General features: G+C 36.8%; 2 protein-coding genes across 4 annotated transcripts; one reads left to right on the forward strand and one right to left on the reverse strand.

Annotated features, from left to right (window-relative positions):
• Positions 1–10,755: 10,755 nt before the first annotated feature.
• Positions 10,756–20,011, forward strand: LOC103454131 (uncharacterized). Of its 3 annotated transcripts, none has more exons than XR_011575676.1 (19): positions 10,756–11,006; positions 11,633–12,128; positions 12,631–12,722; positions 13,302–13,466; positions 13,562–13,955; positions 14,381–14,499; positions 14,589–14,661; positions 14,744–14,964; positions 15,057–15,101; positions 15,286–15,382; positions 16,052–16,243; positions 16,785–16,864; positions 16,977–17,064; positions 17,746–17,895; positions 18,052–18,177; positions 18,582–18,752; positions 19,166–19,225; positions 19,321–19,487; positions 19,568–20,011. XR_011575676.1 is itself a non-coding variant. In XM_070812527.1 (18 exons), the coding sequence occupies exons 1-18, from the start codon at positions 10,966–10,968 to the stop codon at positions 19,432–19,434; spliced, it is 2,724 nt and encodes a 907-aa protein (XP_070668628.1). In that variant the 5' UTR covers positions 10,795–10,965; the 3' UTR covers positions 19,435–19,490. The 3 variants fall into 3 exon arrangements, 1 of the variants encoding a protein (XP_070668628.1); XR_011575677.1 differs by having other exon boundaries at positions 10,795–11,006; positions 17,767–17,895; XM_070812527.1 differs by lacking the exon at positions 19,568–20,011 and having other exon boundaries at positions 10,795–11,006; positions 19,321–19,490.
• Positions 19,385–21,627, reverse strand: LOC103454130 (protein trichome birefringence-like 8). Its single transcript, XM_070812528.1, has 4 exons — positions 21,154–21,627; positions 20,406–20,795; positions 20,035–20,193; positions 19,385–19,833 (listed from the first exon to the last, which is right to left on the reverse strand). Exons 1-4 carry the CDS (start codon positions 21,543–21,545, stop codon positions 19,506–19,508), a joined length of 1,269 nt encoding a protein of 422 aa, XP_070668629.1. The 5' UTR covers positions 21,546–21,627; the 3' UTR covers positions 19,385–19,505.
• Between the last annotated feature and the right edge of the window lie 1,601 nt (positions 21,628–23,228).

Here is a 23,228-nt window from a genome sequence, read left to right on the forward strand (position 1 = left end):
CCAGTTTAGAGCTTCGCCAGAGAGGATGGAGGGGAAGAGAATACATCGCTCTTCGTCGGTGTGCATCTGATATGTCATGGTGGACTCAAAGAGGTTAAGGTGTTCAATTGGGTCCTCACTTCCAATATAGAGTTGTAAACCAAGCTTTTGTTTTGTCTTCGCTTAAAGGGGGTGTCGATGATCCTCCTTGTGAGAGGGCCAGGCCTGGGTTGGTTCCAGTCAGGTATCTCGGCCTGACGTTCGGCCTTCAACTTGTTTACTTCCTCAAGGAGCTGTAGGACAAATGGGTCTTGAGTGGAGTCATGTACCATTGGGACTTTCTTTCGTCTCCATCACTTGTTGGAAGTAGGAAAGTTTGAGCAAGGGCGTGTGATTTTTCCTTGGACTCGCCGTACTGACTTCTAGGGCGAGTTTGTCGGAATACCTCAGAGTCCCCTGTACTTTCATGTCGCTCCTTCCCTAGATTGGCAGCTGGCCTAGGTCATGGGAGGGGACCGAGTCTTTTAGAAACCTTTGTGTCATTGATCTTCGAGCATATGTGGAGGGGATTCTCTCGACGTTGCTTTAGGAAGTCTCGGCAGTCACGATAAACGGCTTTCGATCCTTCCAACCCCTCTGCAAGGAGGTGTCTTCCTCCACCCCTTATGCTTCGGGTCGAAGCAGCTGGGTTGAGAGAAGTCTCATGTTGATCAATGTTTTGATGATTAGCTCGCTCCTCATCAAGGATACCCATGTCGAAGGAAGGTGACCCTCCGTGTTGGGGGGCACCCAAATGATGGTTGATGTCCACAGGGGCAACAAGTTCGCGTGTTTGAGTACGCATAGTTTCGTGGAGTGTCTCAAAAAGCTTCTCATACTGCTCCTGGAGGACCTCATTCTTCATTGCTATCTTGTTGTTTTGAGCTTCTAGCTCATCGACTTTAGCTTGAAGAACAACCCTATTTCCTTCATTCTTTCGTTGTTTCGCACTAGGTGCAAGATGAGTGTCATTCTGTGTGTTGTGGCTTCCTTTGCTCCCCATGTTGGAGAGGGATTCCTGGTCAAAAGAGAGTGTACGAATGGTGGAAACTAGCTTAACAAAGCTGAAGAGAGTGGGAATAAGTGTCGTTCCTACAGAAGGCACCAAATGTTGATGCACAAAATCAGTGAGGACTTTGGTACAACAGAAATTGTTAAGTTTGTGACCTTCACTAGATTGCTTCGGTCACTAGTGTGGATAAATATGTAAATGGATAGAGACAGAGAAGCAAACACAAGATGTACGTGGTTCACCCAGATTGGCTACGTCCACGGAGTAGAGGAGTTATCATTAATTGTGAAGGGTTTACACAAGTACATAGGTTTAAGCTCTCCTTTAGTGAGTACAAGTGAATGATTTAGTACAAATGACATTAGGAAATATTGTGAGAGAATGATCTCTATTTATAGAAGAGAGTTTCTAGTTTCATTCTGACATTGACACGTGTCGTGTTGTGATTGGCTTCTGATGTTGACACGTGTCGCTCTATGTTTGGATTCTGATGTCGACACGTGTCTCGCTGTGATTGGCCTCCTGGTTGGAGGGAAACTCTTCTGGGTCCTTAACGGTATAACATTGACCGGTGCTCAGTAGTTTCGGGATTGGTCAAGTATGGTACAAACAACCTATATTGTTGAGGACATTCTTTGTTTCTCACACCGTTATTTTGTTTTCAAGAACTTCTCGACTTTACTCAGGATATTTCGTTTAAGGATTGAATGTGAAGCTTAATTTTCTTAACAATGACACCTCATTTTCATTTGTTAAAAAGTAAAATTGCTTCTCTAAATCAAGTGGTATGATTTTTATTTTTATTTTTATGGTGTTATCCACACGCTCATTTTTACTTTTCACACACCCTCTCTCAATTTCCGACCTCCGAATCGAATGAATTAAAAATAATAAAAAAACCAAAATTAACTGAATACGTGTGAAAATAAAAAATGATTTGTATATATCACCACTGTGACAACCCGTCCCAAATTTCACGATTTTATAAATTTTTAAAGGTCGTTATTCATTATTCTATTCATTTATTATGGTTATTTTTTTTTCTAATTGAGGAGTTAGAAAATTGAGGGGAAAATAAGAAGAAGAAAAGAAAAGAGGAAGGCTGCCTAATGGCAGCAAAGTGGAGAGGGAGAGAAATAGATGGGCACTGCCCAATCAGGAAAGGAGGAGAGTGAGAGTGATAAATGGGAGAGAAGAACCAGGAGGGAAAGGAGGGAGGTGTGGAGCACCCAACCCAGTCGACCCATGCACCTAAAACAAAATCGGTTTCGACCCGGTTCCAATTCCGGCTAAATCCCACCATTTTTCAGACAAAAGTCACCCATTCTTCACCTGGAAATTATCCCTTGACCTCCCCTCTTCCATTTCCACCCAAAATTAGAAGGAATTTGGTTGAAGTTTGGTGGAAAAATCACCATGGGTGCCGCGGGAAATGTTACTTGAAATCCACCCATTTGTGAAACGTTTTCCTTCAATTACCACTACCAAAACACTCCCTAGAACCCAGGAACAAAGCCCAAGCAGTGGTGGAGGCGTCGAAGCAAGTTTGGAGGTCGAATCGAATCACACCCAATTCTAGGGTTTCGTACGGTTTTAGCAAAATTGGGCCTTTCTAGGCCAAATTGGACTTTGCCACAGGTATAAAGATCTTCAATTCTGTAATTTTTGAGAATTTTTAAAAATAGTTGAATTTTCAGGCGAGTCGGGGCGACCGACCACCACCCGTGGTGGCGCGTGCAGAGGCACATGGCCTGTGGGCCAATGATGTTTTGTTTAAGTACTATTAGATTCCATGGGTTCATAATTGATATTTGTATGACGTAATTTCATTATTTGGGCTTAGTTTCATTTCGACACGTGAATAGGTCAAAATATGAATCGATGATCTGACCGTTGGATCTTCACCAAACTTTAATACATTATAGTGCATAATATTTGAGGATCATAGGAACTTATGGATCGGAAATCCGATGTATGGATCGGGAATCTGACGTACAGATCTTCCCAAATTGGATTTGTAAGTTTATAAAATAAATGTTAACCGTCACTTAGTTTTGGACAATTGATGGAAATCCGACCATTGGATCGTAATGAAATTTTAATATGTTATTCTAGAAGCATAATGTGAATCTTTGGAAGTTTCAGATTGGAAATCTGATATGCGGATCTTTTGGAGCGAGTTTATAGGGTTGTAGACCCAACTGTCGATCTTTGATCGACAGTTGACTCTTGGTCAATGTGTCTCAAATTATTCTTGAAGGTACTTGAGGATATGTTTTATGTAAATTAGGTATTCTATTGGTAAGAACTTTGAGACGTGATTTGATACTTGGCCACAGGCGACGATAGTTTGTGATGTCTCGACATTCGTGCGAGGGAGTCGTAACGTGGACCTAAGGTGAGTAGGTCTTTTCTCTTCTATCGTGTGTATATATATAAGATTGACATCTCCTCAAACGTTTATAAATTGAATATTTCATATAATTACTGTCAATGCTTTGAAGTACTAATGCGAACTACGAATGACTTGATCCCTATTTAGGGTACGTAGGCAATCTAACAAGACGTTAGATGCAGCCATATAATAAATGAGACTAAATAATTGGGACAATAGCCTTGTTTGGGGAATCGAACAATGTGAGGGACATTGGTGGAAAATGTGAGAATTAACCTTATGATTTCGGTAGTTAATTGTTGTTCATAAATCAATGTGTGAAGAATCAAGGAATTGAAGTAAGGAAACTTAAGTAATGTTAGTTAATTAAACAAATGTCTAATTGGGCCTATCACCGATAATTATTCCCGAAAATAAATAGTTTGGAAATGGGACGTTACATATTATGCATTTCATGCTATGTTATATGTATGTACTTGAAAATACTATGTTATAGTTGAGTTTTAGATTGCATCATGACATATTCATCTGTGTATTACCTGAACCTAATTATTGTGAATGCTTCGAAGTGCCAAATGATGATGCGGACGCCCAGGTAAGCTTCAGGTGAGTACATGTTGATGATAATGATGGTAGTGAGTATGTTGATGAGATATTGATTCAGCCGTACAGGTCACATGAAGTGACTTTGGCTAGTATATGTGATGAAATGCTAACATATATTTATGATGAGATATGTGATGAGATGCTAGCATATATTTATGATGAGATATGTGATGAAATGCTAGCATATATTTATGATGAGATATGTAATGAGATGCTAGCCTATATGTGATGAAATATGTAATGAGATGCTAGCATATATGTCATGAAATGCTAGCATATATGTGATGATATATCATGAGATGCTAGCATATATGTGATGATATATGATGAGATGCTAACATATATTTATGATAAGATATATGATGAGATGCTAGCATATATTTATGATGAGATACGTGATGAGATGCTAGCATATATGTGATGATATATGATGAGATGCTAGCATATATTTATGATGAGATATGTGATGAAATACTAGCATATATTTATGACGAGATATGGATAAGTCGTATAGGTCACTAAAGGTGACTCCGACTTATAAGCTAGCATATGTGATGAATATGTGATGAATATGTGATAAGCTAACATATGTGATGAATATAATGAGCTAAAATATGTGATGAATATGTGATAAGCTAGCATATGTGATGAATATGTGATAAGCTAGCATATGTGATGATATGTGATGAGCTAGCATATGTGATGAATATGCGATAAGCTAGCATATGTGATGAAATATGTGATGAACTAGTATATGTGATGAGATATGGGTAAGTCGTACAGGTCACCATAGGTGACTCCGACTTACGTAAGGGTATGAGTTATTAATCACATGATTATTTGATATTGCTGACGAGATGTTGTATTGTGGTATATTTATGATATCTTTCTGGAAATTATACAGGTGTTGTAGCGAGGGGTTATAATGTTTTGTATGGGTTCTATTAAAATTTTATTTACAGGGTCACTCACATTTGTCTTGTCTTCACCCTCCAGGTCTTATTAGCTGAGCTTTCTTATCGTCGAAGATTTGTGGCGATTCTTAGTATGGGAGATTATTTCGAGGGTACAATTCTTAATTCACTCTTCTGTACTTGCTTATGCTCTAACATCATGTGTGAAGTGGGTTCATTCTCGCTCACCGGTGTACTCTGGTATTTTGGCACTCTTAGGTTTAAATTTATTCATATTTTTCCCCATCATCACACTTTATGACTTCGTCACCTTCCAGGTGTCGGCCAGCACAACTCGATTCGGAGTCCTAGTGGACATTTCGGGTCGGGGTGTGTCACTACTTGGGATTGGGCTGCCTCCAATGAATTGACATGAACTATTATGATTAATTAATTAAGTGGGCAGTTAAGTGTCTGATAATGATGAGCGCATGATAGGATTTTTAGTACCTGCGCAAATAGGGTTAAAATCACTGAAAATACTTGCAAGAATACAAGATAATTGTAGTATAGATGCTCATGCAAGGTCGTTGTCCCCAAAGATTGTTTGACTAATTTGTAATTAAACTAACTCTTAATTAATTATTAAAACAGATTTTATCAAAGATTTGAGATTTATGAATTTAAATAGATTAAATTAACAATAAAAGAAATCTGAAAGTCTGGAAATAATAATAGCAAAGAAGAAAAACGTTTTTAAAATTAACAATTTAGAGAAATCTAGGGTTTAGCCGTCACCGTCAGTTCACAATCCTATGCAATTCTATCAACTACTTATGAATTTCCACATACATGCTTTGAAGGTTGGGTTTTCCTAATACATATTTTCCTTGTGATGTTCAAGCAAAAACATATATCTAACATGCAACCCGTCTGTGATATTCAGATCAAATATAAACATGCAAGACTCATTAAGTTTTGTGAAAACCCTTTGAAAAACTATGCAACCCTTAAAAGTGTGATGTTCGCCTTAAGTGAATTTATAATTACTAATCACAGGAAGCCCTTCTCAATTTCAGGGTGATGTTCCAACAGAAATTGCATCAAATTACTTGTCTAAATATCATAATGATGATCAATCATTAAATATATAGATAGTTTTAATCACGGTGATTAATAATTCAAAGCAAGCATGCATCCATTCATAAGCAAATTAATAAAATTACATATTCATGCTAAGGCTTATGGCCTAACCCCTAGTAAATGAATTATTTACGCATACTCATGATAAAAATCAAAGAAAATATTATTAAGAAGAAAAGGAATGAAAACACTTTAAAGTAGAAAATCTTCAAGAACCTTAGCAATTATTCTCTGTCTCCAAAGTTGCATAAAAGAAAACGTAGAAAAAAACTAAGAACGGCAAAGCAATATATTTGCTAAGCCATCGCACAAACCCTAAAACATAGGTCTCTTATTCCAACTAGGAAACTAAATAATAATAAAATATCTTAGAAAATAAAGGCCTAATTAAACTAGGAGAATCTGCCAAGTACTTGCCCAGCCACGTTTTAGACTCAAATCTCCTCCAAATCTGGCCCATGATAGCTTGTTTTAAAGATTAGGACGTTTTGAACATATCTCCGGAAGGCCACGAACCCATCCGAGATCATCTTGGACTCCAAAAACGCAATTCAAGCCCAAAACGTCACTATTCCAGCACTGCACATCGCTCCTTTATTTTATAGGAAAACTAATGAAAATGGCTTGAAAACTTTGAGTTTTAACGATAAGGACAAAATAAATGATAAAGTGAATAGTACCAGGTTTGACTTTTTAGTGTAAAAATGTGGTTTTTCATTAAAGTGAACAGTACCGCGGGCTTTTCGTTAAAACTCCCTTATTTTATTGCCAGAAAATCACCGCCTGGTGGAAAAATCTGATATTTTGATACGATCAAGCCAAGTGACTCACGAACATCCTCCAACTAGAATCAATCCAAAATTCGTCCATTTGGTCATGTTTTGCTCCGAAGGAAGTCGAAAGTTCTATATTGAAAATATAATTGAAAGTATCAAAATTCTTCCAAAATATTAACTAAAATATTAACCAAAAATAGGATTAAATATATAATATAAAATCTACTCTTCAGGACAGCCGTGGTTGGCTGGTCCGGCGGTACCATATCTATTCCCACCACCTTTTGCCGTCTCTATTACGAATCACTTGACTGACTCCCCTTCGTCATGAACAAAGCAAATTTGTTAACTTTAATTAGGATTAATTTAGTTAATCAACGCATGACATAAGATTAAGGAGACAAGACATGTCAATTGGCACCGGCTAGAATAATTTAAGAACAACCGTGCTTAATTGTTAACTTATTTTATTCGTTCATTTCTATATGCTTTAGCTCTTACAATTACATTTGGCATGCAGTCAAACATAACCCAATAAGTGAAAAAAAATATATGTCACACTAATTTATGTGCAATGAAGAATGACTCTTTAAAAGATATAGAGTATTTGGGGGTTAACAGAAAATTTTGTGCAAAACTGAGCGTAAGGGGATTTATACAGCCAACTCCACTTAGTAGAATAATTCTTAGTTGTTGTTGTCTTTGTTTTGATGAATGGCTCTTTATATTTAAAAATCAAGTATTTTGAGAGATTAATTAGTTGAGATGTAAGTTGTGATTGGTGTTGGAGCAATATTAGAAAATACGAGAAATATAAAAGAATTCAAATAATAATAATCATAAAGAAATTTCACAACATCAATTATATATGAGATTAATATAAACAACTAGAGATAAAGTTAGAAAAACTGACAAACTTGAAGATTGAGGCTTGCATAAATGCAATGTCCTAAGGATAGAATTTCGCCCCTACTCTTGTGCTTGTAGTTCGATAGGCATCAATTTCCCAGGATTCAACAATCTATAATCCGAAGTCAAAACACTTCAATCTTTGGACTCTGGCGAACTTTATATATTCCGTACTCTCAAGACACGACTCGGAATTTGACACACGAAGCATGAGAGAAACAAAGTGAGGAAACCCTATTTCTCAAGAGTAAAAATTAACTATAATTTTCTATATTTAATACCAATGGTTTCATGGATTTATATAGAATCCAATTTCTACTTATTAAAGAGATGTAACTTTTCATCTATAAGTATACATTACTTATCAAGGGAATACACCTAAACAACATAACCTTTTTAAGAAATTGGTTAACACTATTTTTCATTTTATTAAATTTATATATTACAATATTTCATATTATAATATATAATTTCCAAAGGAGATGTCAAAAAATGCCACATAAACATATAACAGTAACAAATGATGTATCATTTACTCTACCGAGATGTCAAATATGACATGAAAAAGAAGGCTAAGGTGACATGGACAAAGAGATGTCAAATTTGAAGGCAACTTCAAATTTGATTTTTGTTATTTCCAAAGGCATTACACTTGCCTTACCTCAAATGCTAGTATATTTAATTATTTTTAAACCAACAACAACCCAATTTTTATTATTTTTGTTTAAAAAAAAAACATAAAAGAAGCAATAAATTTTGATATATCGGATGGAAGAAAAATATTGATAATATGTCAAATTGTCAAGTTAAACATCAAATTAAAATTTGATGTTTTAAATTTAACGTTTTCTTTAGAGATGCTCTTATACTTAAAAATCAAGTATTTTGAGAGATTAATTAGTTGAGACTTGAGATGTAAGTTGTGATTGGGAGGGATCATCTAGATTTGTGTGGGGTTTTCTACATGTACTTTCTAGTTTGTTGACTTTTGGTTCTGGCATTGAGTTGACAAGTTGTAGAGTAGAAAATTCAAGGAAAGGCAGATATAGGAATGAGCGTAGAAAATTCAAGGAAAGACATATATAGGAATGATCAACGGTTATGGCGGGCTGATAACCACGGTTACTTATCTATAACTATTTAAGTCCTTACCCGCATAACTATTTATTTGTTGGTTAATCGCATAAACAGTTATACTCATACCATAACTGTTTATAAACAGTTACTCATACTCATAACCGTGTACTCATTTAACCGCAACAACATATTACCCATTTACACATTTTTAACCTGTTTACCGTTTTTACCCATTTATCATTTTTTTACCCGTGTACACGTTTTTTTTACCCATTTATAGGTACACTTAACATGCATTATCTTGTTTCAATCTTCTAAGTTCTCATATAATTTCAATAATTAAAATTAAGGAAAATTAATGAAAATAACTTGAAAACTTTGAGTTTTAACAAAAAAGACAAAAATATGTTATAAGTGAACAGTACCGGAAACTTTTCGTTAAAATTCTTAAAAAATTATAGTATACAGACGATATTTGCAACTACATGCGCCTTTACACTTGGTCCAAGCAATTCAAGCATCTTATTAATTGCTGCCAGTTTTTATTTTTTATTTTTTATTTTTTTATTTTATTGAAACAATCCCCTTAAGCTTACAAAACTTATTTGCCCTTTCCTGTGAATGTTAGCTCCTTTGTACGTGCCCTACAATTTGCACATTATACCTCACAACTTATTGGAATAAGAAGGGAATGCCTTGAGTTTGTGGGATATGCTGCAAGTTACTGAAGAAGAGTGAATTAGTAAGAAATCAAATGCCATTGGCCTAGCGTGTAGTCTAGATTGTAATAACCATGTTTCATGCCCTTAATTCAAGTAATGCTCTGAACAAGTCATTTGGCTCCGTTGGAAGCCAGTAACTCTCAAAAACATATCCATTAACAAGAGAATCGGGTTTCGTTTTCCATCTGATCCTCTAAGTTTTATCAAATCATGTAGTCTTTTGGGATCACACTAAGTATATTTAGATAGAGCTCAATCTCACGAACGCGTAAGTGGACACTGTTCACGAATTGAAATTATAACGAAGGAGATATAAGCGAAAGAAGGCAAGGATAAAATATTTATTTGGACCAACAAACGGTTAAACGGGTACCCGTTTGTAATCACGGGTAATACTTATAACCACCCATTTAAATTTCACGGGTAAACGTTATACCCATAACCGTTTATTTATTTAAACGGTTACCCATAACCGTAATCATGCATTTTAAATGGACGAATGACTGTGGTTACCCATATCCGTGGGTATTTTGCCCATCCCTACATATGGGGCTGGGAGAGAATGGCTTTTGGAGGCTGTGAGTTTGGCCATTTACAAGGAAAAGCCCCTAGAGGTGAACCCTACTTCTTTGCTGAAAGACTAGCAGCAGTTGCTGTTGAACTCCAATCACAGATGAATACGAGTCCAAATATTTAGAATTGGAAACTATATTGGACACGTGTCCATACGTGACTGGGGTTTCAACAGCATCTATTGCTTTTCTTTCAGCAGCGAAGTAGTGTTCCCTAGAAGCTAGAGCAAACAATAGAAACAGTTCTAATGCCAAGGCAACCGAGCATCAGCAGGCAGTGACTGAAGCCAACAACGCACGTCCGAAAAGCCTTGACCAATCAAAAGCAATGCTTTAAATTACTTTGGGATGCATGCTTCAAAATCGAGTATAGTGACGTTCTAAAATTCATACCGCTAATCTTACTTAATGAAAAAAAATACTTAATTGTTGTTGTTTTGTATTTTTCGTACATGTGGTTGTTGTAAAAGATAAAACCGAACTCCCCCGGGTTTCAAGGGTGAGAATGCAGTTAGTGAAAGGGGCCAGTAAAGGCCCATTTGGCCTAGAGATGGCTGCACTAGGGTGCTTTTTGAAAAAAAGAATTGGAGATATCCTGAGAGCCAACAATCCGTTATGTGATCCCACCTGTTTCCACGTATGCGGATAATTCCCGTTTGCCACGTCACCTTTTTTCTTCTGTGTACACAAACAGCCCAGACAGCCCCCCCGCCACACTGAGAATACAATCCTAAAGCATTTATCCCCCAATAATTTTCTCTGCCTTTCTCGCCATTTTCCCGGTGTTTTTCTCGGCAGCCAAACAAGTTTTACCCTCCAGTTTTTCATCTCTCCGCTGATACATGGCCACTAAATTGTACCACAACGGCTTTCTATCTCCAAGGTGCTCCATTTCTCTTTACATTTTCTTTGCGCGGCATTTTTTTATTCTTCTGATTTTAATTTTGGCAAATTTAATTCCCAGGAATTTAGGGTTTTTTGAGGTTTTGATATCGATTACGAGCTGGAATTGTGATGTTTAATTGTGTGAATTGTGGTATGTCAATGATTGGGTGGTGATAAGCTGATAGTAGAGAAGAAGATAAGAATTTGACATGTCGTTGAACGTTGGTTTATTTTGTATTTAATGTAAATTGAGTATATTTGATTGTTCCGGGTTAGTGGTTCAATTGTTCTGAGCAGTAGATGATGTAAAAAATAAAAGATTTTGATTTTGTTTTTGTTGGGTCTTGGCAAAATGTGAGAATATGTTCCTTTTAGCAGATGGAGTTAAAAATTTTAATTTTCTAGTTGTTGTTTTCGGAGTCGCTGTGCATCGTGTGTAATTGTATTGTATTATGTTATCCAGGTGCTTTTCGAAAGCTGAAGTTGATTATGTGATTTTCGGATTGTTTTTTGTGTTTATGTACTGGATTGACAACTGTGAAGTGCGTATTGTTTTTCTATTAAATGGTAGCACTTTGGAGTGACGATGTGTTTGTTTCTTATTGTTGTGCTTGGTACTTGCAGCTCTTCAAATCCATGGCATTCGCGTAAACCAGCTACAATACATTATTCCTGCAATAAAGTGGTTGATTTGGATCACCTATTAAGTAGCTGGGCTTATTCAAAGAGAAGACGCCTTATAAGATTTTCTGTGTTAGAGCACAGTAATTGTTACAGTCTTAATCTCCGAGCAGCGGGCAATAGGAAACGCTATCTACATTTTCAAAAGTCCAGAGGAATGGATAGCCTAGTTCCACTGGCATCTGCTGATGATGGTGTTACGGTCAATGGGAGTCCCCAAGCAAGCACCAGAAGGGATGTTGAGGAGATAAAGGTCAAACTTAATCAATCATTTCAAGGTGAAGATTCTAGTGATGGACTTGTCCAATTTTTACATGAAGCAGCCAGGGTTTTTGAGTTAGCCATTAAGGAACAAGGTTCATTGTCAAAGTCTTCTTGGTTTTCAACTGCATGGCTTAGTGTAGACAAAAACGCCTGGCTCAAAACACTGTCTTATCAGGTACTGTCATGAACTTTCAGATGTCTTTGTTAAAGGCCATAACATACATGCACCATCTTATGATTCACTGCATGCTGCTACTATTCTTGGAAAAGGAAAACATTTGTATTATGCATGAGTAAACTCGGTAGTCCTTCCTACTTGGTTTATGCCAGTCTCGTAGTGTTACTGAATTTCTCCTTCAGTTCAAGGTTGCGTCTCACATAGTATGACTTTCGCACTTATCTTGTTGAATCAGTAATTTAGTAGAAGAAGTTTAATCATTTGCAAATAAGTTAGACTGGTATTCGATGTTTCTACAAGGAATACCAGTCTTATTAGTTTATCCTTATCTTACTCTATATCATGAAGAAGTCTACTTGCCTTATATTATATATGTAACTGGTTTGAGCTTCATCAAGGTCTTTTTCATAGGAAAATCTAACGGGTATTACTTGCAAACTTTTTTAGTTAATTAGTTTGGATGGATAGTTCTCAATATCTGGAGTTGATGATTTCTCAGGCTTCAGTGTATTCCTTATTGCAAGCAGCAAGCGAGATTGCATCTCGAGGGGATGGCAGAGATAGAGACATAAATGTCTTTGTCCAAAGGAGGTATTACATCACTTGTATTTCAAAAATTTATGAGTTCTTGTGTGGAAGTTGACTGACTAGAAGCTTGTCCCATTAGTTTTCTTGTTCAAACTGTGATTACCTTTATTGCCAGTGCTGTCATAAGGATGTATTTTTTTTAACTTGGGCTTTAAGTATGAGTCTCTTCCTGTGTATTGGTTTACGGACGTTTGATCAGTTTCTCACTTCAATAAAAATGGCATACTTTGATCTCTTTTACAGACAGTTGTAGTAAGGTGACCATAAGTTTTAAATATTAGCATCAACAACCTTACTTTCATATGGAGTTTACTGCTTGTGTAAATGAAACAAATTATGTTTTTAAACAAAAAATTAAGGGGACCAAATTTTTAACATGGAAGTGGAAAATTTGTGCTCTGCTTTGTTTGGCGGGATTGGAAAACTGTACTGAGGACTTTGAAAATTCAGTAGTGTGTCTTCATCCAAAAAGGTCAAATGCAACTGATGTGTGCTTTCTTTCAACTTTTGGTCGTATTAACCCTAATATTTCCTTGTATTTGGTTTAGGATTTTCAATATATTAACCAGTTCATTGATGCAGTTTATCAAGAGAATCTGCTTCCCTTGAGAGCTTAATCCGGGATCAACTATCAGCCAAGCAACCTGAAGCTTATGAGTGGTTTTTCTCTGAGCAAGTGTCCTTGGTGGTAACATCCTTTGTTAATTATTTTGAAGGCGACGCACGTTTTACTGCTGCAACCAATGTGTACGTTATCATCTATTGTTTAATGTGTATTTTAATTTTTTTTAGATGCATTTGAAGATTATGTATATTTAATGCTGCATTCAATCTGCTTCCAGGTCTAGTAAGGGAACTCACTTGGGGTCTAGCAACACAAGTGACATATCTCTCCTCATGCTTGCACTGACATGCAATGCCGCAATTACAAAACTTGGGCAAGCAAAAGTTTCGTGCCCTCAATTCTTTTCGACAATCCCAGATATAACCGGTAGATTCATGGACATGCTGGTGGATTTCGTTCCTATTCGCCAGGCCTATCTTTCTCTAAAGAATATAGGTCTGCACAGGGAGTTCCTTGTCCATTTTGGTCCTCGAGCTGCAGCATGTAGAGTGAAAATTGATCAAGGTTCAGAAGAAGTTGTTTTCTGGGTGAATCTTGTACAGAAGCAGTTGCAGCGAGCTATAGATAGAGAGCGAATATGGTCAAGACTAACAACATCCGAAAGCATTGAGGTAACCTCAGGCACAATGTTTATGCATGTGACCATTCCCATAGGCTGCTTATTGGTTGAAAGTTCACATTAGAAACTGTTTTGAAGCTATCAGACTTGCAGGTTAAGTGGGGTGTAATGCATACGTGTGAGTCATGAATGTCAGGTTCATCATCCTTAAAATATTATATTAGTTGTAATGGAGCCAGCATGATAAAAGTATATTACTCACCAGTATGTGCTCTTTCTGTGACGGAACTATCTAATTACGAAATTAATATAGGAACCAGTTAATGAAATTGCTTAAATCTTCTTGGAAAAGTGAGAAGAAAAAGCCCTATCTTTATGATATCTATAATAGATTATTACTTATGTATGTTGGGGCTCGTGAGCCTTTCTTTATATACGGTTGCAAAGCTGTATTATGTTGATGCTGAATTTGTGTAGGTATTGGAGAGGGATCTGGCTATATTTGGATTCTTTATTGCCTTGGGTAGAAGCACGCAGTCCTTTCTATCAGCAAATGGATTTGATGTGTTAGCTGATCCGATTGGAGGCTTTGTGAGGTATACCTGGACTTTTTTTGACTGACTATACATAAGTTTGTAATTGTGTTTTGGTTTGGTTATGGATTTAGTATTTTCAATATGTGCAGGTTCTTGATTGGGGGCAGCATCTTATACTATCCTCAGCTTTCGTCAATAAGTTCTTATCAATTGTATGTAGAGGTTAGCATGTCTTGTAATATCTTGTGGATACTCTTTTGTGGTTTAAATATGATATCAAATTAATGATGCATAAGTTCCACAGGTAGTCTGTGAAGAGCTGGACTGGCTTCCATTTTACCCAGGCATTTCAGGCACCCCTAAACAATCACATGGGCATCAAAGTAAATGGGAGGGACCTCCCAATTATGAAGCAATCCCCCAAGCTTTAGAAGTATGTTTCCAATGGATGCAGAGTTTTATTAAATACAGTAAATGGCTGGAGGACCCTTCTAATGTTAAGGCAGCGAGATTCTTGTCTAGAGGGTATGCAAACATGTGGTGCATAGTGATTTGAACCATAAGTGGCTTCATTTTTTTTTTTTAAATGACAGTTTTTTTCTATCTTCAATGCTTAGGCACAACAAATTAGTGGAGTGTATGGAAGAACGCGGTATATTAAAGTAAGTTAATGAATGCAGCAATGTCATCTCTCTCTCTCTCTCTCTCTCGTGTTGTTGGTTTTTTAATGGTTTCTAGTATAATAGAAAGATCCCTGCCTCCTCAAGTGAAGTGTTTTTTCCTGCCTGTAACACTAATTTTTATCACATAAGAGTTGGAGATTACACCTTTTAAACTGTGATGCAGGAATGAAAATATGAAAAGCGGTGGCAATAACATTGTTGAGAGGACTAGGTCTGGAACTCGTACACCAGCTGAGAAAGAATTGGATACTTTTGACAAGGTGGGCTTATTCCCTTTATGTTATGATCATTGCACAGTGCAGTGCACTTATACCTTTTGTTGTTAGTTTTTACTCACTATTTCTCCATCTAAACGTTTGGGTTAATCATGCATAATTGGTTTCATGGGCTCCATACTTCCTTTTAATACTTAACACCTCAAATGAAAGCTATTTAACAATCCTTATTTTGTTGGGCAATATTTGGGATAGTACTGGGGCTTGAACCTGGACAAGCTCTTGGATGTGGGTGGATTTGCCACCACACTGTACCAATAGGAACAGGTTTATTTTTACTTCGTATCTTGGTTCTGGTGCAAATCCATAGAATTTTATTACTTTAAAGCAATGAAAGGTGTCTTTGATCTATATGTACGTACTCATTGTGCTTTTGCAGTTCACTTTTTTTCTATTGATTTATTGATATTATTAATTAGCTTTTGTGATCTGGTTTTCAATAAATTTGCATGATGGTAAAATTAATCTACACAATAGTTCTGAGCCATGTCATTGCAGTGCTCTGCTGTAAGTGGTAAGCTACATGAACAGGTTCCTCATTCCATTTGTGGTACTGGTCAAAACTAAAAGAAGGTCTCCAGTCAAGCTTATTCTTTTGATTTGGAACTTGTTGAATGCCTCTGAGTAAATTGTGGAATTGGCATTTGGTGTCAGGCCTTGGAGAGTGTTGAAGGAGCCGTCATAAGACTAGAAAAATTGCTTCAGGATTTACATGCATCAAATTCTAACTCAGGAAAAGAGCATATAAAAGCTGCTTGTTCTGACCTTGAGAAGATAAGGAAGCTTAAAAAAGAGGCTGAATTTCTGGAGGCATCTTTTAGAGCAAAAGCAGCTTCCCTTCAGCAGGTTTTTTTTTTTTTTTTTTTTTTCTTTTCAGTTTTGTATAGTATCTTGCTCATGATTATAATATTTGGACCATACCACGAACATCTTATGAATGTGTGCCATTCAACCAATTTATAACTTAATAGTTGGTGAACTTTGTAGGGCTTTTTCGTTTTTTTCCCTTTCAATTTATTCAGATTTTCTACATATAGATGTCTTGGCTTTTTGATGTTGGCATAAAAGATATAGGCTAATAATTAGCCACAAGTGTCTTAATAGTTATAGGTGTCTGTATTAGATAGAAAACTTGACGATGTAGACCACCAAAAGTGATGGTGCCTTTGCCTGGTTTTTTAGATTATGTTGTTTGGCTTCCTCCCAAATTTACCTACTGTATCTTGTAAGTTGCTCTATTCAGACCAACATATTGCACCTGTAATTGTAGATTCTCTTATGAAGCTCCATTCTTTGGTTCACTTGTGTAGTTATTGTGACATTTTACCCTATTTGGATTTTGTGAATTCTCACTTGTCTTAGTTGTACTTTTGTTCTTGTCATCCAGGAAGGTAATCTCTCCCAGTCTTCTACTAACAAGCAGCAACAGTTCTTTAAAGGGAAAAGCAGAAAGAATGAGGGCAACAGGTATGAAGCTTAGGTTTTTTATTATGAAGCTTTTATTATTCCATGACCTAGCTCTTTTTTTCTTTTTGGTTGGATTCTGATAAGCACATCCCATTTCAAAATTTATTTCTAGAGCTGCCAGTAACTCTCGCGGTTTGTGGAGCTTCCTATTGCGCCCTCCAACTGGAAAGCCCAATCCTGGGTTGATTGTGGATCAATCTGTATGGCCCTTCTTCACAAGGATTTCATTGATTTTTTCATAAGATTGCGCTATCTAATTTCCAAATGTATTAACTTTTAACTGGACTCTTGTATCTAAAAGAAGATTGTGTATGCTGCTGGCTCAAATTTAGATCTGTTTTGACCTAGAGTTAACAACGCTTATTGTTACTCCAATATGTTTTTTTTCCCTGTTAGGGCAAGGTCATTTGTCAATAGAACAATCAGGTTGAAGTTGCCACTGGCAGTGTTTGTTTGCATTAGCATGATATATACTTTGGGTTCCTAGCTGCTTCTCTTAGTGGCCCTGTGTTATATTATTTTGTGTTCCTTGTTTTTGTTATTCTTTATAAAAATGCGGTTGAGAAGTTAGGGTGTTAATTATTGACTAGTGGTTTCCTAGTCTGTCTTGCCTCTTAATAGGAAGATCGAATAGCTGTGTCTTTCACTCACTGTTCTTGGCTAAGCAACATGGCATGCAAAAAAAACCATAAAGGCATGTGCTTAGCTTTTGAGTGCATAGAACCCTTTGTAACTGAACCTTTGGCTTTCTCATTTATGAGATTGTTCCCTTTTGTTATTTCCTTACTTGATTGAAGAGCATATATCTATTTTGGTGTTAGTAATTGGAAATGTGCAATTTCTCAAACCAAGTTGCTTCATGTTTGCGTCCTTTAACACAGGATAATGAACTTATTGAGCAGACTGTTTCAAGTCTTGAATTTGAAGACCCAGAATCAAATAGGATCCAGCGTTTTGAGCTTTTACGGAATGAGCTGATAGAACTTGAAAAACGGGTGCAAAGGAGTGCTGATCATCCTGAAAATGAGGAGGTATATCTCACAAAAGCGTGCAACTTGGTACCATATTCTTCGGGAGAATATAAAAAGAAAGAAATTTGATCAGAAACAATTCCTACTAGTGAGACTGACTTTTGAACTCTTATTGGTTTAAGATATTCTTATGTTGCTATGGATATTTTTAATCAGGATCTTAAGCCTGCTGATGATAGTCCTAACTACGAGGATGATGTTGGAGCTGCTCAACTAGTCCAGGTTCTGAAGAAAGAGAATATCATTGAAAAATCGATTGACAAGCTAAAAGAAGCTAGCACGGTATGAATTTTTTCTGGCCGGAGTAGGCAATTGATGACCTTTGTAAACTAGTTAGACATTTTTTACTACACTTTGGCTAAAAATTAGGTGGGAAATGGAACTTTAATGTTGTTTTTGCTCTAATTGTTTAATACTTAAGACTAGAAAATCATTCAGAATGAGGACTACGCCTCCTTTAACCGCATCCATTTTAGTTGCCACCAAACCAATTAAGATACAGGATATCTTTAAATGGCATGTGGATGTCTCCATTATTATTTGTCCGTAATTATGAGCAGGATGTCGACTCTTACTCTTAACATATGAGTTTATTAGTTTCATCATCTCTTGCTGTGGAGTTTTCCACAGATTGTAATTTCCTTTTCATAATTTTTTTTTTGTTTCGTCTCAAAATTGATTGGCAGGATGTGTGGCAAGGAACTCAATTGCTAGCTATTGATGTTGGTGCTGCTACGGGGTTGCTTAGAAGGGTCTTGATTGGAGATGAACTGACAGAAAAAGAAAAGAAAGTTCTACAGAGAACTCTGACCGACTTAGCATCAGTTGTTCCTATTGGTGTTTTAATGCTTCTTCCGGTGAGATTTCTTCCTCGTATCTTACTTTGTAAGCCTTATATTGACACATGAATGATTCTGGCAAAAAAAAACTTATAAAGTGATAGGATTCTCACCATAGTTCTTCATCCGGCTGATGTGTTTTTATCATTTGAGGAGGTTTATGGTCATAAAACAAGGCGTGCTTCAGATATTCTGTTTATGTTGCATTGTTGTGCCGTTGCAAATGAATAACGTATATAAAAGCTTACCTTTGACATGGTGGAAGGGGTTTCATAATTGGCTTGATGTATCTTCAATCGTAAGGCGAAGAAAAGAAATAAAAATGATTTTGTACCTTGAAATTAAAAAAAAGGAATGATTTAGCTGTTTCACCTGACACTTTTTCTAAACCCCTTTGGAACTTAAACATAGAGATAACTTGTGTATCGCAGGTCACTGCGGTTGGACATGCAGCAATGTTGGCTGCTATTCAGAGATATGTACCAGCTCTGGTTTGTGGCTTTTAGTTCCAAGAGTTTCATTTCCTTCACTCTTCATGAGAACCGGATTTGTGTTTGTTAACGTGCATAATATGTTTCTTTGACAGATACCATCAACATATGGTCCGGAAAGGTTGAATCTCCTGAGGCAGGTTGAGAAATTGAAGGAAATGGAAAGCAGTGAAGACAGTTCCAACGTAAGCGTGGAGGAACTAGCCTGAATAGAAGGCAATGCCGATTATGTACAGTTCGTAAATAAATTTTCAAATCTGAGGTACACTGACGTTTTCTTTTACTTGGTTCTGAATCCTTTTGCCAGTAGAGTAGCGTAAATAAGTTCATTCCATGTGTCAGGCACTCCGGGTAAGCACCAGTGGCTGCAGTCCTGTGGAGCATCAGCCGGAGTCCCTGGCTCACGATACTTTGAGGGGTGACCATCCTTCCTGAACTCTGTTAGATACGTGATGTTTAAGAACTGGACCTTCCAGTTTTCATATTCCAACTGTTTGATTGATTCAGATATGTATAGATTATTCACTGGGTCAGCTTCAAGATTTTTGTAGTCTGTTTCTGGCCCCAAATAGGTATCACACAGCCCCCCTTCATTCCATGTGCCGTTCCTGCAACTTGGCATGTTAAAACCTCATCGATTCATTAATCGTCAATTCCTTCCTTTTACGCCATGTTTGGCGGCAACTATTGAGGAACAGCAAGTTGTAAAGTCACACAAGTTACACTAATTGCCTTTCATTCTTTTGGTTTCCATAGTGTGGAAGAATGTAAATTGAAATTTTCATAGTCGGATAGCAGTTTGTACTTGCCTGTAATGTACCGGAGAGTAGCTTCGGAAGAAAACCCGAGTCCTTTCAGGGTCTAAATTCTTGAGCACCCAAGACTTCCATGTTTGTATAGACCTCCTGAATGCTTCCATAACACCCTTTGTCAGATTCACTTTCCCGTCTTCCTCAAAGTAGCAGCCCCTGAAACACAAGATGGCCAGTTGTGATTGGAAAATGAAAAGTCGATAACTTAACGGTGCGGCTTGTTATATTGTCAAACTTTTAATTTGTGTCATTGATTAGGTGAAACATTTTGTAAATGCGGTGCAGATTAATAGTTTGACAACATAACATGTCAGATATTTAGATTGGAAACACGGGAGGCGAGTTTAGGGAACTAGCCAGTGTCGTACATCTTTGCTGTTTTGTCTTCGTTCCACCAGTGCCCTGCACTGAAAATTAGAACATCTGCTCCAACCCATTTTTCGGAGTACCAATGGATTTGGTCGAGCTTAACCGTGGTCCTGACCTGACTTGGTGAATTTTTTGGTGGGTGTCCTACAACCACAAGGAACGGTGCCCTATAATATTCAACTGTGAGGTTATAGTCCTGGAACCGTATCGACAGAAAACCCCTATGTTTTGTTATGGGGTTCCCATTTACTTCGTAGATTCTGGACTTCTTGGACACCCCTTTCGCAAGCATGCATAGCATAGATTCCCACTGGTTCCTCCCGATTGAGTCTCCGGCAAATACTATCCGTCCGTTTCTGCTTCTTTCCAAGAAGTCGCTTGCGTTAAATCTGAGACCACGAGGAGAGAGAACTAAAACTCTTTAATTTAGAGCACAAGAGAAGAGAGCAGAAATCAAACTTTTGTTACGAGTGCATAAGTAAGTGCTCTACCAGACGAATTAGAAACCTGCACTCCGAAAGAATCTACACTCAACATCTAAATTACAAAAATGTCCTGGTATAGTTATTTTTTTAAGTTCATTTCTAAGGAGTATTCTACTCCTAAAGCTTGTGGTTTTCAAGAGTTTAACCTAAATTGTCGCTAATTTATATGTATGAAACCCTAAACGCAACAAAGAGACTTAATGTATGCATGACAGTGTGAAGTACCATGCAAAACTTTCTGAAAACTCCACGACAAACTCACCTCAAAACGTCACAGCCAGCCGGTTGCCAGCGCCATCTCCGATAACCTTGGTCTTTTCGACCACTCTGGCTGCACCGGAAGCCAGGGTCGAGAAACGGGCAGTCCTCGGTGTAGGACTGAAGCGGATGAGTTTCGTCGTGGACCCATCTGCCGTAGGAATAATCACAAGTTCCCGGAGACAAATTTTGATTATTATTCTGTAGGATTTGGGATAAGAAACCCAAATGATCGGATAGAAACTGAGAGTCGAATGGGGTTACGAGTCTGAGAATAAACAAGGAAGAGACGAGGAGAAGGAAGAAAGAGAGTCCGTAACGAAGTTCTCTTCCGATTAGAAATGAAAAGGGGAAATTATGAAGCTTCTGAGGTTGATGAGAGGGTTGGAGATCCATTGGAAGAGATTGGCAGAGAAAAAACTCGTATTTTGAACAAGTCTTCGGGGTTAGAGGGGAGAGAGAGGGAGAGAGAGTTGTGGCCTTTTTTTAAGGTTATATTTATGGTATTAATTAATTTTAGGGGATATTTATGGTTAGTTATAAGATATATTGAAGGTTATATTTGTGGTATTAATTAATTTTAGGGATATTTATGGTTAGTTTATAAGATTTATTTATTTTTTCTAGTTTATAAGATTTATTGAAGGTTATATTTATGTTATTAATTAATTTTAGGGGATATTTATGGTTAGTTTATAAGATTTATTTAGTGACAAATAGGGAATAGTGCTGGTCAATTTTTATTTATTATTTTTATCTCATGAGGGTGCAGGGTCATTTTCTTTGTTCACTTTATTTTATTTTATTTTATATTTTTGATGTTGGGTGTCACACTGTCGGTTTAATTTCCATGCTACGTATACGTAATTACCTAACATGCACAGCAATACAGCATGTTTACAGGGAACCGAATCCCCACCGGATCCATTAAAATAAAGCTACCTAATCAATTAATTCGGGTTGTTGAAATTTGATCAAACGACTACAATTATTATAACTTTTAAAGAATTCTATGTTTGTATCCGTTAAATCAAATTTCAACGCTCCGGATTAATTGATTAGGTGGCTCAGTTTTGGTGGATTCAGAGAAGATCCGGTATCTGTTTACAGCATTATCATATCCTTCTGAATTCTTTTTTTTTTTCTTAAGGACGAGCAATTAAATTTAGATACGTGCACTCACAAAGTAGGTTTAACAAAAAAAAAATATATATATATATATATATATATATATTTTTTTTTTTTTTTCAAAACGAAATAAGCATAAAGCATCATAAGATCAATACAAGCAGTGACGGATCTAACATCGGGTGGTCATAATCAAAGTACGCTAATCGGGCGGTGGGACTTAGCGCCTATCCACCTAGATGGGGCGGGATCTAGACGGTTTTAAGTAAATTTGTTATATATCATATGAATAAGTGCCTATTTATACTTAAAAAACTATATTTGTATTGAGAATTTGAGTTTATTATTTTAATTAGGTTTATTATTTAACATATAACATACAAAAATAGCATAATTGTCACTTTAGTATTTTAGTAAATGTGATGGTATGAGATGAAATCTCAAGTGATGACAAGTTCGTAATACTTGAAATATTTTTGAGATGTTGCATTGCAAGAATTTATAGTGAATTTTAAAAGAAATTATGTTTCAAACATATGATATAAAAACTATTGGTTAAGTAGTACCTCATCCTCTATTAATTAAAATGTTGGGTGATACAACCTGATTGGAAAACAATTAAAAAAAATGGGGAGTTGGCTAAGCGGGAAATGGAGAGAGAAAGTCTTTATTCTTCATTGAAACCAAGGTACAAGAACAACAGAATCATTGTAGTCTTTCTTCTTGGTTCAGATCTCATGTTCCACAACATCTGCACAGTCATGGTCGTCTTCTCTCTTCCACCACCTGTCTAGACCATTGAGTGGTCCTCGGAGATCCTCATGTGCACTTCTTCAGACTTCTAGATGGTCCTGGGACCACCATGTTCCATACATGCATTCGCCTCCGAATAAAAGGAATTATCAAAACGGCTCATCCAAAACCCACACAAAAATCAGGAACAAAAGCATC

This window comes from Malus domestica, chromosome 14 (assembly GCF_042453785.1).
Source record: "Malus domestica chromosome 14, GDT2T_hap1".
Lineage (NCBI taxonomy): Eukaryota > Viridiplantae > Streptophyta > Magnoliopsida > Rosales > Rosaceae > Malus > Malus domestica.

Coding starts and splice junctions, on each gene's coding strand:
- LOC103454131 (XM_070812527.1), top strand. CDS start 10,966: ATGGCCACTAAATTGTACCACAACGGCTTTCTATCTCCAAG. Junction 16,244..16,784: donor AAGCAGCTTCCCTTCAGCAG/GTTTTTTTTTTT, acceptor CTTGTCATCCAG/GAAGGTAATCTCTCCCAGTC. Junction 17,065..17,745: donor GGTTGATTGTGGATCAATCT/GTATGGCCCTTC, acceptor CCTTTAACACAG/GATAATGAACTTATTGAGCA.
- LOC103454130 (XM_070812528.1), bottom strand. CDS start 21,545: ATGGATCTCCAACCCTCTCATCAACCTCAGAAGCTTCATAATTTCCCC. Junction 20,796..21,153: donor GCTGGCTGTGACGTTTTGAG/GTGAGTTTGTCG, acceptor TCGTGGTCTCAG/ATTTAACGCAAGCGACTTCT. Junction 20,194..20,405: donor GAAGACAAAACAGCAAAGAT/GTACGACACTGG, acceptor CTTGTGTTTCAG/GGGCTGCTACTTTGAGGAAG.